At 41.4% G+C, this 14866-nt stretch overlaps 1 protein-coding gene across 1 annotated transcript; it reads left to right on the top strand.

The window, feature by feature from the left end:
- Positions 1–817: 817 nt before the first annotated feature.
- LOC147902723 (protein S40-6-like) lies at positions 818–2430 on the top strand. The gene has a single exon (XM_087373386.1). The coding sequence runs from the start codon at positions 1146–1148 to the stop codon at positions 2010–2012; it is 867 nt and encodes a 288-aa protein (XP_087229512.1). The 5' UTR covers positions 818–1145; the 3' UTR covers positions 2013–2430.
- Positions 2431–14866: the final 12436 nt, after the last annotated feature.

Here is a 14866-nt window from a genome sequence, read left to right as displayed (position 1 = left end):
TTTGTAAGTTATTAAAAAGATATTCTTGTCTCATTTGGGGATACGGAGAATAAAGAGGGGTAGGGTTAAGGGGGGCCTAGGATGGGGCCCAAACCCTAGGCCCAGGTCCCGATTTTCTATAAAATTAGTAATAATTGAGGCAGAAATGGATAACACGCTGAGTTTTTTTCCCCCAAAAAAAGGCTGGGACGTCATGCCATATCTGCCGGCACATGTGAGGGGGCGAGGTTGGAGGGGCCCACGGAAGCTTCAATCATAGCGCGGCGGGGCCACGAGGGTGGTGCGGACGGAGTTTGGTGGCGGGAAGTGGCCACTGTGGGTGCGACGCGTGGAGTGGGCTGCTGAGCTGGACGTACGTGCGCTGGCGTGGCGAGGGCGGGGTAATTTCGAAGGTTGGGACACGGTCGGGACCCGCGCTGCCACGCGGGGCGAACGCCCCTGTTTGCGTGCCCGGGTTGCGCTCCACGTGGAGGTAGGGGGCTGCGCAATAGGATAAGGGGGGAGGCGGTAAATTTTTCCTTTTTTTTATAAAAAAGAATTTCTGAAAGTACTATTTGGACAATTTTTAAAAATATTATGTGAGCTAGGATGGATATAGTTTTTTGACGGCGGACGTGAACAGATTAGATTTTATTTTTTTTTAAAGAATTTCTGAATTAGAGAGCAAGGTTTTTAAATACTATATGGACAGTTGTTAAAATATTGTGGGTGGAGATAATTTTTGTGACAGCGGACGTGGCAAATCTGTTCAATGGTCGTCTTGTTGAAGCTTCTTTTTTTTTTTTTTTTTTTTTTTTTTTTTTTTTGGAGCCTCCTCTTCTTCTTCTTCTTCATCATCATCTTCTTCGTGATTATATATACGAGCATGTTTGCTCTGTTGCTGTTGCTCGTCCGCCATTGCCAGACCTCGAGCAAGCTCCATAGCCATAGCCACACCTCAACCAAGCTCCCCCTCCATAGCCTCCCCTCCCCCAAGCTCCATAGCCACCCCCTCCATAGCCCAATTCCCCCAATATCACCTCATCACCCACAATAAAGCAGCAGCTCCAGCTCCACCAGCTCCCGCACCAGTTCTAGCTCTACCTCTCGCTTCCTCTTTCCTCATTCTCCTCCCTTCCCCTCCCTGTCTTCACATCTCCATTCCAATGGCTCGCCTCGGTGGCATCAACGCTGATTCCTTCTCCCCCCGCGATCGCCTCTCCTCCACTGGCCTCGGCAGCATCCTGCGCGATCAGAAGATCTTGTCCGGCACCGCTCGCGCCAGCGTGCTTCTTGGCCTCGCTCACTCCCCCTCGCAGTCCGTGTCCAAGTCCCCTGCGCGTTCCGTCGCGTCCTCCCCCGTCGAATCCAATACGCTCGAAGCCGAGGACTCGGACGATCTCAAAGAAGAGGATGTTTGGGCAGCGGAGACGAGATCATGGCAAGATGGAGCCAAAGGCTCGGAGCTAGGCAAGAGTGATTTGCGTTGGCAATCGGTCAAGGAGGATCTCAGCCTCGGGGTATCCGACATTGGTAAGCAGAGGATAAACTCCCTAGACGTTCTCCGGCCTTCCAGACGTCGAACTGACAAAGGCCTCGGCCTCACGGATGCCTTCGCCAATGCAGGGGCCATGGGGCTTTCTCCTCTGTCAAGAATGGGGGAGAGCTCATCGAGCCAGGCCTCGAGTCGTGAGACACCCACTCGCCCTCCAACGGCCTCTTGGGCGATACCTCAACTTGGAGTCGCCAATGACTCCAGGAGGCATGCAGAGCGTCAATCTGCACCTGTTAACGTACCTGATTGGTCGAAGATTTTAGGAGCAGAGATAAAAGGCAAGAGGAATGGCATAGTGGAAGATGACAGGGATGAAGAAGACGAGAGGCTTCCCCCACACGAGCTTCTGGCCAAAGAGCATGCGAGAACTCAAAGAAGCACGTTCTCAGTATGCGAGGGCCAAGGCAGGACCCTGAAGGGCAGGGATTTGAGCCGTGTGCGCAATGCGGTGTGGAGGCAGACAGGGTTTGCTGATTGAATTTTGTTGCGACCCATCAATGATTTTGATGGCAAGGAAACCCCATCTGCCTTCCCATTGCAAGTTTGGTGATCGGCAGCAGCCCTCTCCGCCTTGATGATTTGATTTGTTTCCATTTGAGAGAGACAATGTTGAGCTTTTCTTGTTGTCTATAGCTGTTGGAAGACAGGTCTCTACTAATTTCTCTTAGATTTCTAGCTCGCATAAAGTTTCTTTGTACATTGAAACAGAGGCATTGGAATTATTTTTGCGCCCTGTTACCCATGTCTACTATATGAAGCATTGCGGAAAGCATGGAGCCTTTCTGCCATATTGTATTCTTTCTGAGTGTCGATATTGAATGCGTGCATTGGAAAGAAGATGAGCTCTCTCTATCACTTGATTGTGGCTTGCTCATTTTTCCTCCAAAGCCTGTTTATCGAGCTTGCGAATTTTATTCCTTTGGCAAACGATATGTCTCGGGACCTGTCTCCAATCCTCCACGATTCGTTCGATCTCTTTTAATTATGTGCAAATTATGTCCACATCTTCCAGTACACCTCCTTTCAAGCTTCAATTGCGTAGAGTCGTATTCTATGGCACCTCCAATTGGACTGAATTAAAATTCACTAATGAGCAAGCTATACTTGGAACATTTCCCCTATGCTCCAAAGATAGTCTCAAGGTGCTTCCATGCAGCATGTGCAGTTTCACAACCATCAATGTCATGAATAAAGGAATCACTCAACCCTAGTGTAATAATATCTAATACATTCATCCCTTGGTAACCATAATGCTTCTCCTTCCCTAGTAGTAGGTTCTTCTCTTTCTCATTAGCAATATTCCAAATCCCTTTTTCATGAGAATAAATTTGAGTTTCGTCAGCCATGTGTGAAATCCCTCTCCCTCAAACTTATCTATCTTTGTTTTAGTAGCCATAGGGAAGGTCTTACCAATAATGACAATGTCTAATCCCTTTACAACTCTTTAGAAAGAACTATCACCATACAAGTGCATATTGCAATCAAGAAAAACTGAAAAACCAAGGTTCTTTGCACACTGATAGTAGTAGGGGGCTTGAGATCTAGTTGGAAAATTTGTGACCTTCCTATTGACAAACTTTGGCTTCTTCTTAAGATGTTTCTTTACTCTGATATGGTGAAGATTAGATGATTCACAATTTCATAGATTACAATCAAGTGAGCATATCACCCTCATGAGATGGTCCAATAAGAGAGCAGACTAAATCTTGGAAGTATGCTCTCAGTTTTAGACTTGCTTAAAATTGCTTTTGCAGAAAACAAAGGAAAAGTGGAGGCTCAATTTTGTACTCCACAAACCCTGAAACAAGGGGCTTCTAGTGGCAATTGAAAGCCCTTACACTAAAGATTCAACACAGCAAAGAATAGTCATAATGTTTGCCTAGTGGCCATGGAGGGTGTTGCCATTTTCAAATGGTTTTTCAGTGAATTCTCCTCACTCACTAGACCGTTTTGCCTCAAACTTGAACTAGGGATAGCTTGAGTTGTCAACCATACTCCCCTAAGAGGAATTAGAAAGATATTGCTCTAGCAAGCCTCATTGCATGAAATGGCACTGACTGGTCTTTGTGGCGGCACGGGCAGAGGGCACAAGCATTCCCTAATTCCTTCTAGCTAGAGGTCCATCAAGAGGGTCCTTGGGCTCAGAGAGGTTGGGAACATTACAAAAAATTTGGACTCAAAAAGGGCCCTGTAAGGGACCCTTGGGCTAGTGACATGGAAGAATAAGGTGAATAAAACCCCATATAATATTGGCTGGTGGAGGGCAATAGAATATTGGAAGTGGCCTGACTTCTCTATTTCTTTATTCAATGACCCAAACAATAATGTGGAGCACCCACTTGCTGCCTCAACTCTCCCATCACGTTTTTTAACTGTAACCAAACTAAGAAACCTAGTTTCTCAATGAAACTTATACCATTTGACATGAAACCAAATCCTCCCATCCAACTACCACACTCCTTTTATTCTCTCTCTCTTTCCTCTTCCTCCCCCTCATTTCTGAGCACCATTTTGAATTTTTCTTTGCTCTAGCCCTCTTTTCAAATTTATTGCTTGCTTTTGAGCGGGAAGCTTCTTTCTCTATTCTCCCTCTCATGGGATGGACTCTCATACCAAAATCTCATCACTTCTCCTCTACCTGCGTTGCCCTCCCATTTGACTCTCATTCTTTCAAAACTTCAAGATTTTTGAATGAGATTCACCCTACCTTCTTCTTTCTTTATTTTGGGCGTTTCTCTTTCAAATCTCGCCACTTCCTCTCTCATATGAGATTCTCGCACCATCTGAAATCATTTCATTCAGGAAGTCAAGGCAATCAATGTTCTGAGCGACGAACCATGAATGATGTAGGGTGTTTGGAGCTTAGAAGGAGCTACTAGATGAGATTCTTTGAGAAAGGATCAAAGTTAATTGACTTAGGCATTGCAATTGTTGATGCATGAAAATCAATCTTTCTTTTGCCCATCTCTTAATACTGGTCACTTTCCATATACTGCAATCTCTAAGGGTGCATGATTTCAAACCACTTTTGAAGGTTTGGAGTCTATCCAAAGAGCTTGAATGGAGGTTTAGGTGAGACAATCTTTGGGACAATGCAACACAATGATTATGATGAGATTTTTTTGTTAATGATGCAACTTTGAAGAAATAGTTACTTCGTAGTCCATTTTGTGTAGTTGTGATGTTTTGTTTTATTATATGGTTTGAAAACATTGAAAGATTTATTTGTTTTGTAACAAATTTCATGAGAAATGAGTCTTTTCCACTCTTAATATCAATAGTTTTCTATAGAATATTACTTGAAACAAATTTCAAGATGTTTGGGAGCATATAATTTGTTTTGAAGCAAGAACCATCAACTTCAGACACCACTATAAGGGACAAGTTTGATCGCATTTTTCTTTCAAAGAACCTTGCTCCAAGAACCAGGTACTATTCATTCATGTATTTTTACAATGTTTTTAGTTTTCAACTCAAATCAAGGTCTATCAGTGCAACTTGCATGGAGATTGAGGCGAGAAAACCTTTAGAACAATGCAAGACAATGAAAATAATGAGATTTTATGATGAAACTTTGAAGAAACAATTAATTTTGTTGTTTTCTTTTAATACATGTTTTAAAGAGGAAGAAAGGTTGGTTTGTTTTAGAAGATGCACTCTTACAATTGAGGTTTTTTACAGAAGATGTTTTGAAATAGATTTTGAGTTGTTTGGAAGCATATAATAAGTTTAGGAGAAAAAACCATCAAATTTAGCATCCTGGATTACAAGACAGACCATTGAGGACAATAAGTTTGATCACATTTTTCCTTCAAAGATCCCTGTTAGGTATTGTTCATTCACATAGTTTAATAATGTTTGATGATATTCACATAGTTTAAGAATGTTTGTTGATAAGTAAATCTTTTTTTGAATTTATAGATTTCAATCGTTAGATTTTGCATGCAATTGGGGGTTTCATTTTTGCTTGGTTTGATACAATTTTAAAACATGTCATGTATGTATATTGTTTGTTGATGTCAATGTTATATTATATTAGGTGAAAAGTGTATGAAATCATGCAGATCCCTAGGAATTTAAAAAAGGTGGATATCCATTTTCAAATTGATGCAAAGGATGCACCATTTCTAACGAGGAATGAATCCTCCTGAGCAATTGAAAGTGATTTAGTAACCTTTCAAAATGAAGGAAAAACACATATGGATTTGTGGTTAGAAGGGAAGACATTACCAGCAAATCCACAAACTTGTCAAACTCCTTAATTCCATGGATTGATCAACTTCATAAAGTTTTTATGTAAGGGTGAGAATGGTATGATGAATAAAATATTGGACCTTCAAGTTGAGCTTGATGATGCAAGACAATTTAGTGTGCAATCAAAACAAGAGATTTGGTGGTTGGCTGCCTTTGAGTTATGATGGAAATTTGTATTTTAATGTGGTAATGTAAAAAGACATAGAATATTTTGAAATAGGATGTGACTTATTTTTGTAGGTGCCGAAAGAATCACATTCAATTTTAAAGTGGTTTTTTTGTCAAACTGATATCTCAAGTGTGATCAAAGGTCATAACAATGGTGAGCTGCTTGAAGTTGAGGGCTATGGATCCTATCATGTAGAATGGCATCTAACTGCTAACCTCAAGACTATTAAATGTATGTTTAATGTGGCACATGGAGCAAATACAAGCCATCCTTGTCTGTTGTGCATGAAAATGAGAGTACCTGTTGCTACAAAGGGTTGTAAAAGAATCAAAAGCAATGGGCTTCTGAACTTGCAGAGATAGATCAAACTAAGACCCAAATAGGGATGTTCTAAGGAAAGATCCGTCATGGAGCCCAATTCTTGAAATTCTCTTAAGAAAGTACACATTTGTGCACTTCATGCTATTGTGAGAATAATTGAAAAGTTGGTGCCTCTGTACATCATTGATGCATATAACTTGACCCAACAAGAGAGTGAGAGGATGACTGCAAGAATGGAAAAGGTTATTTCAAATATTGGACTACACTTTGGGCAAGTAAAGATGAGAAAAGATCTGGAAAAATAGGCAATGTTCCTTGTAAGCCAAGCTTTGGTGGTGTCAAGGCTTTAAAATTCCTTTCTGTAAAGAAGAAGAATGACAAGCTCAAACGTGCTAATGAGTTTGATGTATGGAGAAAGTTACACAACGCCTATTGTGAATGAGGGAGGTAGGGACAAAAAAGATTGGAACAGGCTTGAGTGTGGTTAGCTCTTGATAGCTTGGTACCTTTACTACAATGGAAAAGGTTTAAACATGATGATGCACAATGTTTCATCAATGTTGTGAATGACTTTAGCCAAAATATGGAGAGCTTAGGGAAAGAATCAATTCACACAATAATGGTGATCTCTAACTTGGACATTGAGATGTGCATATTGAATGGTCCTATACTTACTTTTTTTTTTAAATATGGCAGCACATTTTATATGCTCATGCACCATACATGGCATGGAATTTTGGAAGCATCGGAGTGTGGTCCACTCAGGGCATGGAAAGATCACATTGGCAAGCACATTGTGCATATAATCGAGCGACCCAACACGGGGGTGGTAGAACTAAGTCAAGCCCGATGGTTAATTGGTTCAATTGGTGGATTAGGCATATCAAAATAAGAGCAGCTCTACAACACTAGCATTCAAAGAGTCCTTAGTGTCCCATGCAGTGCAAGATGTTAACATGGAATGTAGAAGAAGAATATACAACTCATCAAATGCAAGATAGAATCATGCAACCCATCATAGACAAGGGCATATATGGGTGGATGTAGATGAAAATAATGGTGTAAACTCTTCCAATGTGGATGTCCATGCATAAGTTTCAGATTTTCTTTGTAATTTTAGTTATGTGATCTACTATAAAGCCAACATATAATGGCCATGATTGTAGTACAAAAGGGAAATTTTGAGTTATTGGATGTTAATTATAAGTTTTAGCCAAGGTTGCACCAATTTTATTTTTTTTAGAGTTTATATTAAAAACAAGTATTTTTAAAAATTAGGGTTTTGGGCCCTTTATAAAAGAATGGGCCCTTAGTTTCATTTCATTGTTTGAAGACCTCTCCACTCCCACACCCCCTCCCACTTGCTCCTGACACTCCAGCCTTTCTCTTGCGCCCTCACCCTTCCTCTCTCATAGTCTCTCCATCCTCCATGGCTAGGCCCAAGATCAAGGCACCAAGGAGATTGGCAGACCAAGACCCACATCTAGACTCAGAGACAAAGAGCGAGATTCCCTCCTCCTCTGCCCCCGATGATCCCCGTCGAAGGGAGAAACTGTAGTTTTGGAGGCCAGAGAGGCAACCACAGAGGGAGCAAGGTGTGGGGGTTAAAGGTCACTATGCCTTTACCCCGGTTATGTACAATACTCAAACACATATATAAATGAATGAAAAAGAAGATTAGGTTGTTATGCACCCACCAAAACTTGTGTGGCTCTCTGTTTCTCTCTCTCCCTCTTCCATTCTTACTTCCATTGAGAGCACTCTCAACTAGTATCAGAGCCGAGTGATCTAGCTGAGTATGCATGAATGCCTGGAAGCTCAGCAGCTCTGTGGGAGGAAGGAGAAGCTCTGTGGGAAGCTTTGTGGGTGACTTTACTTGCATCCGAGTATGTAGAGACCTTGGAGGAACCTTTGGAAAAGTCACTTTGGTTTTGCGAAGTGGTTTTGAGAGCCTGTTAAGTGTTTTCAAAGAAAAAGTCGTTTTTTGAGCTTTTCCCTGTTCCGTTCGATGACAGAGACTCCGTATTGACTTGTAGAGGCAACTATTGCTTGCTTTTGGTGTCCACTTCACTTCAAGAGCTTGGAAACACCTTCATTCTTGAATCTGGGATCATTTCATTGGATTTCTGACTCATTGTGTCAGTTTCTGCGTTTTTCTGCTCGGGTGTTGGAACTCAAGTTTGGAGCAATTATTTGCAGATCTGTCAGTTCCGATGGACTCAGGAGGTCCTAAAACTTCTATGTTGCTCATCATTCGCACTCCGGTGGAGTTTACAAACAACTCTGTTTTCAAAAACGTTTTTCAATCCGTGTGTTGGACCCAGTGATTGAGACCATGGTTTCCAAAACCATCTGTCCCATTGCGTTTCGGACGCCCAAAAACCCCTACCTGTCAGTTCTTGTGCGATTCGGTGGAGGATTTTTAGAGTTATAGATCTGTGTGTATTCGATTTCATCTCTCTGTTATGCATTTTTCATTCTAAGGTTTTGAAACCTTAGATTTATGCCACATGGCAGTGGATAAGTGTTGACTCCCATTTCTCACTCATCGCTTGGGATTTTGGAGTTTCGGCAGAAGAGAGATATTTGCATATTTTCTTGCTGAGTCCGATTATGCAATGGCACCCATGTTTTGAGGCATCTTAGGTTCTATTTTCAGTAGCGGTCATTACCGTAGGACCATGATTTCTTGAGCATACCTTATGCAAATCACTCTAGTTGCAGTTTGAGCAGTGTGCGCTCATTCGTGGTGTGCATTGGGTTGCAGTGGATGATTTATAGGCCATTTGGATGCATTGCGGTCTTTATTGGATGCACTGATAGGCCCAAATTGCCTTGTGGGATGCTATTTTTATGGACGCTTTGCACATGGATGCTATTTTATGCTGAGGGACAGCTTTGACACATTGCAAGTGATGCACTGATAGTGCTACGCTCTCTTGGATGAGATATTATTGATGCATATGCCAGTGGATGGTGTTTATGCTTGAGTCATTTGGCACTTATTGGCATTTTGGATTGCCATTGCAGTTGGCATTTTCTTTTGGGCCAAATTTGCTCATATGGATGCATAGTATATGCACATGAGTCAGATGCATCTTTTGATGCTTTGAGCTTTGAGTTTTCATGATATTTCACTCTATTGTGGCATACACATTTGGGTGCACCTAGTATTTGGTGTGATTCTCTCTTGCAGGTATTAGCATTTGGGATTTTGTTTCATTTGCATCATGGCATCCTCTTCCATGTCTAAAAAGGAGTTTTTCAGCATTAAAAGTTTGATGGGACAAACTTTTCTTTGTGAAAAGAACAAATAAGGGATGTGCTTATTCAAAAGAAGCAGATTAAACCCTTGGCAGGTATTGAAGCTAAGCCTGCAGATATGTCTGAGGATGATTGGAATGAGTTGGATGCATTAGCAAAGTCTACTATTAGACTTCATCTTGCAGAGTCAGTTTATTTCACAGTAGTAAATGAGCAGACTACGGAAGATTTGTGAAAGAAACTGTGTGTCACTTATGAAAAGGAAACTGCCTCTAATAAAGTTTACCTCATGAAGAGGTTGTTTGAGCTGCAGATGAAGGAAGGGGTCTCCATTGCTTCTCACTTGAATGAATTCAATATTATTTTCAGCCAGCTTTAGGCTCAGAAGATGAATTTTGATGTGGAGACTAAGGCAATATTTCTCTTATGTTCATTGCCATCCTCATGGGATACCTTCCGTACAGCTATCAGTAACTCTACACCTGGTGGAGTACTAAAATTTGATGATGTTGTGGGTAGCTTGTTGGCCGAGGAGATTAGATGCAAGTCTATGGATGGCAACAAGCAGGATGCAGCCTTAAATGTGCAAAGGGGCAGATCACAGTTCATGGGGAAGTCCCAAGAAAGAGGGAAGTCTTGTAGCAAATCTAGGGCACGGAACATTGAGTGTTACCACTGTGGCAAGAAGGGCCATATGAAAAAGGATTGCTACAAGCTGAAAAGAGCGCAAAAGGATAAGAAAAAGAATGCAAATTAGGGTGCAAATAAGAAGGAAGAGAGTCCAAGGGAGGACAAAGGAAAAGTGAAGATTGAGGAGATCAATGCAGTCACACATGATAGTGACAATGACATTCTCTTCATGTCTAGATTATCTGCAGATTTGCTTACCACTTTAGATGATGCATATTCCCAGGATTGGATTTTGGATTCTGGTGCTTCATTCCATGTTACTCCCCATAGGGAATGGTTCTCCACTTATGACAGTGGAAAGACAGGTTGTGTGCATCTTGGAAATGACTATGCATGTGACCTAGTGGGAGTAGGTGACATAAAGTTTTCTTTATGTCATAGATGTCTAGACCACCTGATAGCTTTGTTCCAGGGGTAGACTATGTGATGCTTACTGATTGGAGGGAGCCTTCGTGCTATAGAGAGGCTATGATGTGCGAGGGTCAACACAAGTGGGAGTATGCTATGCAATCAGAGATGAGTTCACGTATGAAGAATAAGACTTGGGACTTGGTTTCTTTGACACATGGAAAGAAAGCATTGCCATGTAAATCGGTCTACAAGATGAAGGTCACAAGTGATGATGTGCCTAGGTACAAGGCCCGTTTGGTCGCTAAAGGGTTCAAGCAAGAGAAGGGTGTGGACTTTGATGAGATATTCTCTCTGGTTGTGAAGATGACCACACTTAGATGCATGCTTGGACTAGTGGCATCAAAGGATATGAACCTTATGCAGATGGATGTCAAGACAGCTTTCTTGCATGGGGATTTGCATGAGGAAATTTACATGGTGCAGCCAGAAGGCTTTGAAGAAAAGGGCAAACAGCATTTAATTTGCAAGCTGAAGAAGAGTCTCTATGGTCTTAAGCAAGCGCCTAGAGAATGATATCAGAAGTTTGATGCTTTCATTTGGTCCCAAGGTTTTAGAAGGAGTGAAATTGATCATTGCCTCTACACTAAAAGGGCTAAGGATAATAGCCTGATAATCCTGGCACTATATGTGGATGATATGCTATTGGCTAGCAAGAATACTTATGAGCTAGATGCATTAAAGGCCAAGTTGCATGAGGCCTTTGATATGAAGGATTTGGGACTTGCAGGTCATATTCTTGGTATGCGCATCAGATCAGAGTAGGAAACTCCTTTGGCTTTCACAGAAGGAGTATGTTACAAAAGTATTGTAGCATTTCAATATGGAGGAGGGGAAGGCAGTGAGTACTCCATTGCCTCCATATGTGAAACTGAGTCATACAGATAGTCCCAAAACAGATGAGGAGAGGGCCATGATGGCCAAGGTTCCTTATGCATCAGCGGTTGGGAGTCTTATGTATGCTATGATAGCTACTAGACCAGACATTGCATTTTCAGTGGGAGTTGTTAGCTGGTATATGGCTAATCTAGGAAAGAGGCATTGGGAGGCAGTTAAGTGCATCATGAGGTACATGAAGGGTACCAAGGGGATGTGCATCTGCTTTGGTAGAGGAGACATGCGTGTACTTGGGTACATAGATTTAGACTATGCAGGGCATGTGGATAGTAGGAGATCCACTTCTAGTTATGTGTTCACCTTTGCAGGTGGTGCAGTGTCGTGGATGTCTCGCACACAAAAGTGTGTTGCTTTGTCTACCACAGAGGTTGAGTATGTTGCAGCCACAGAGGGTTGCAAGGAGGCTATATGGCTTGATCGGCTAGTGCAGATTTGGGGATTCATACAGGTGTACCGACATTGCATAGTGATTCCATGAGTGCTATTCACCTAGCATGGAATCTGGTCTTTCATGCATAGACCTAACACATCAGGGAGGTACTTGAGGACAAGCGCATAGAGCTTGTCAAGGTTCATACAGATGATAACCCTATAGATATGCTGACGAAGAGTCTACCTAGTCAGCAGTTAACACCATATTAGAGAATTTGGGAAAATCCTGATAATTTGGGAACTTTTGAGGGGTTGTAATTATGTAACATTCAATGTTTTTCATTGATTTTTCCCATAGATTTGGGAGTCCATCCAAATCTTGCAAATGTGCATGGTTTGCATCAACATAAATAAAATGTCAAATGTTGAGGTTTCGACCAATGCATGGTATTTTTTGAGGGGTTACAATTACAATGCATTGAGTGCACTCCATTGACTTTCTCCCTGGATTTGGCCATGTATATGAAACTCACAATTTAGAGTGTGCGTGTTCTGCATTAGCCGAGAAAAAAACATCATATGTTTGAGTTTAACAAAGCATTTTTTGCCTCTTCTCAAAAAAAGGTGGTGTTCAAAAACACCATTTTAGTTTAGTTGGAGAAAAAGTAAGAATGCAACACTAGTCCTTGATATTTTGTCGAGTGTGCAAAACTTGCAACCACAAAGCAATGGTCTGCAAAAAAAAAGATAAAGAAAAAAGATCAATGTCATACCTTCCAAATATTTGTTAGTATTCAAATAAATTATTGTTGTGCAAGGAAAAAAAAGTCATGCTTTTCAAGTACCTTCACTCCATTGTGGAGTCAGCATCAGAGTCGGAATCTGTTCTATGAGCCAAATTAGATAAAGCTCGCTTGCGTGCAATGGTTGGTATCTTCACCTTGATGGGGAGGTTGCTGCTCTTCGAGGAAACCTTCTTTGAGAGGTTACATTTTGGAACCCATGACCATACAATAGCATCAACAGATTCCCAACGTGGAGGATCACCTTTATTGCACATCCAAATCTTGTTCCAACAATCTGCATACACCTCCTCAATTTCTGCATTGTGTCTTTTGCATATAGGTGCCCAATATTGTATGAAAACCTTCTTGAAATTTTTAGATTTATTATCCTTCTGTACATCAGTTTGAGCAATGCCTAGCCAAATTGGGTAAATTTTTTCTGCTGGTCGGACCAAAAGAAAGTGTCCTTTTTGTACATCAACCATTGGATCAAATGATTGTTTTGGCTTTTTCCTTTGAGGTCCACAGTAATGATCATTCAACTCTTCAATTCCTTGAAACTCATCATTTTCATTATCAAATACTTGCACACAATCAATATGTTGCGTCTTTGGCCAAAATCTCTCGTACATGCCCTCTACACTATTGTTTGGTTTATCAAGCTCATCAATCATGTTCTTCCAGTACTTCACTACTGGCTTGTAAAACTTTGTGAAAGATGCATCTGGACCTTGCAGGTGTGCCCATTTTTCCCAAAAGCGTACATACTCCTTGATACCAACTATCACATCTAAGTGATCCTTCACATACTTGAACATGGTTACATAAGGTGGCTCTCCACTTGGTAGCATTGGATGACCATCCGGATGTCTCTTCCACAACTCAATGCCACCTTCACTTGGTTGCCAATCTAATGATCGTGGATGCACTTTATATTGCATGATAGGAACTTCATTTCGCATAAAGAACCGAAATTGGAGAGGCTTTGAGTGTCCCACTAAAGAATCTTTCCCATCGCATAGGCATCCATCAACATAGCTCTTGAAATCAGGGACTTCCGTTACCAAAAATGGCGTTGGAGAAGACTCCTCACATTGTCTAAAAGTATCCATGAGATGTGCAAATGTCAATGTTTGGCTAGTTCTTACCTCTCTGAAAACCTGCTAAACATTGCATCAATATCCTCATGTGTATGCCCAACCATCAAGAATCCCAATTGAATTGACTTGAAAATCCCTCGAGCAACAAGCAATGATAGGTATGCAAACAAGTACCTATTCTTGTTTTCAGAACCACAATTATCCAACTGCAACAATAGGTGTTCGGGTAGTTTCTTATAAGGATTTTCTTGATGGGAACTTCCAAGTCCAAGGTCTTTGAATGTTCCACCCATTGCTCCAAGATGAAGTTGTTGCTTGCCATTAGAAACATAGTGAGAATCCAATGCTTCTCTTGAGGTTAGTGCATTTAGCAGAGCGTTGTCAGACCTTGGCATCCCATCATGTACCAAATCTCCAAGTGCATGGTTATCAAGTCTTTCAAGATTTCTCAAACACAAAGCCAATGAACCAATTGTGAAGTTAGGATCCGATGGCCACAAGGATAAAGAAAAGTGACCATAACGTCCTTGACCATGTCCATGTGTTATCATGCCAGTCAAAGCCACTGGGAGCTGAAAGGACTTGTCTGTGTCCTTTGAACGATTGCGTAATCTAGGGATGGCTGTCTTCTTTTGGTCCATCTTATCATGGATAATGCATAAGTATGTCTGAGGATACATTTCAGAAAATCTGCGCCAAGTGTAGTACACATTTCTACAACTTTTTTGTTGTAACATGTGTTTTCTTCTATCTTCCATCAACTTATTACGTTCATTTTGGCATTTTGTCGCTGCAAGCTGAGCCTTGATTGCACTACATAAACCACACTTAGAGAATTCACTTGTTTTTGACAAAGTTACATGCTTGAATTCAGAGTTCCATATGCGGTTGAATGTGGAAGTTGACATCTCCTTACAACCCAAACTATGCTTTAATTGCATGTTAACTTCATAGAGAATATCAACCTGCTTGTATACATCCGGTATCACCAACTGTGTTTCCCTTGATCCATCCTGAAGTGTTCTACTTTTGTGTGGCATACGCTCAGAATTGTTATCCACAAAATCTTGGA

This window comes from Dipteris shenzhenensis, chromosome 4 (assembly GCF_047967505.1).
Source record: "Dipteris shenzhenensis isolate YYH24624 ecotype China chromosome 4, Dip_SZ_1.0, whole genome shotgun sequence".
NCBI lineage: Eukaryota > Viridiplantae > Streptophyta > Polypodiopsida > Gleicheniales > Dipteridaceae > Dipteris > Dipteris shenzhenensis.
The sequence above is the reverse complement of the archived record's forward strand: the minus strand, read 5'-3'. Positions and strand labels throughout refer to the sequence as shown.

Coding starts and splice junctions, on each gene's coding strand:
- LOC147902723 (XM_087373386.1), top strand. CDS start 1,146: ATGGCTCGCCTCGGTGGCATCAACGCTGATTCCTTCTCCCCCCGCGAT.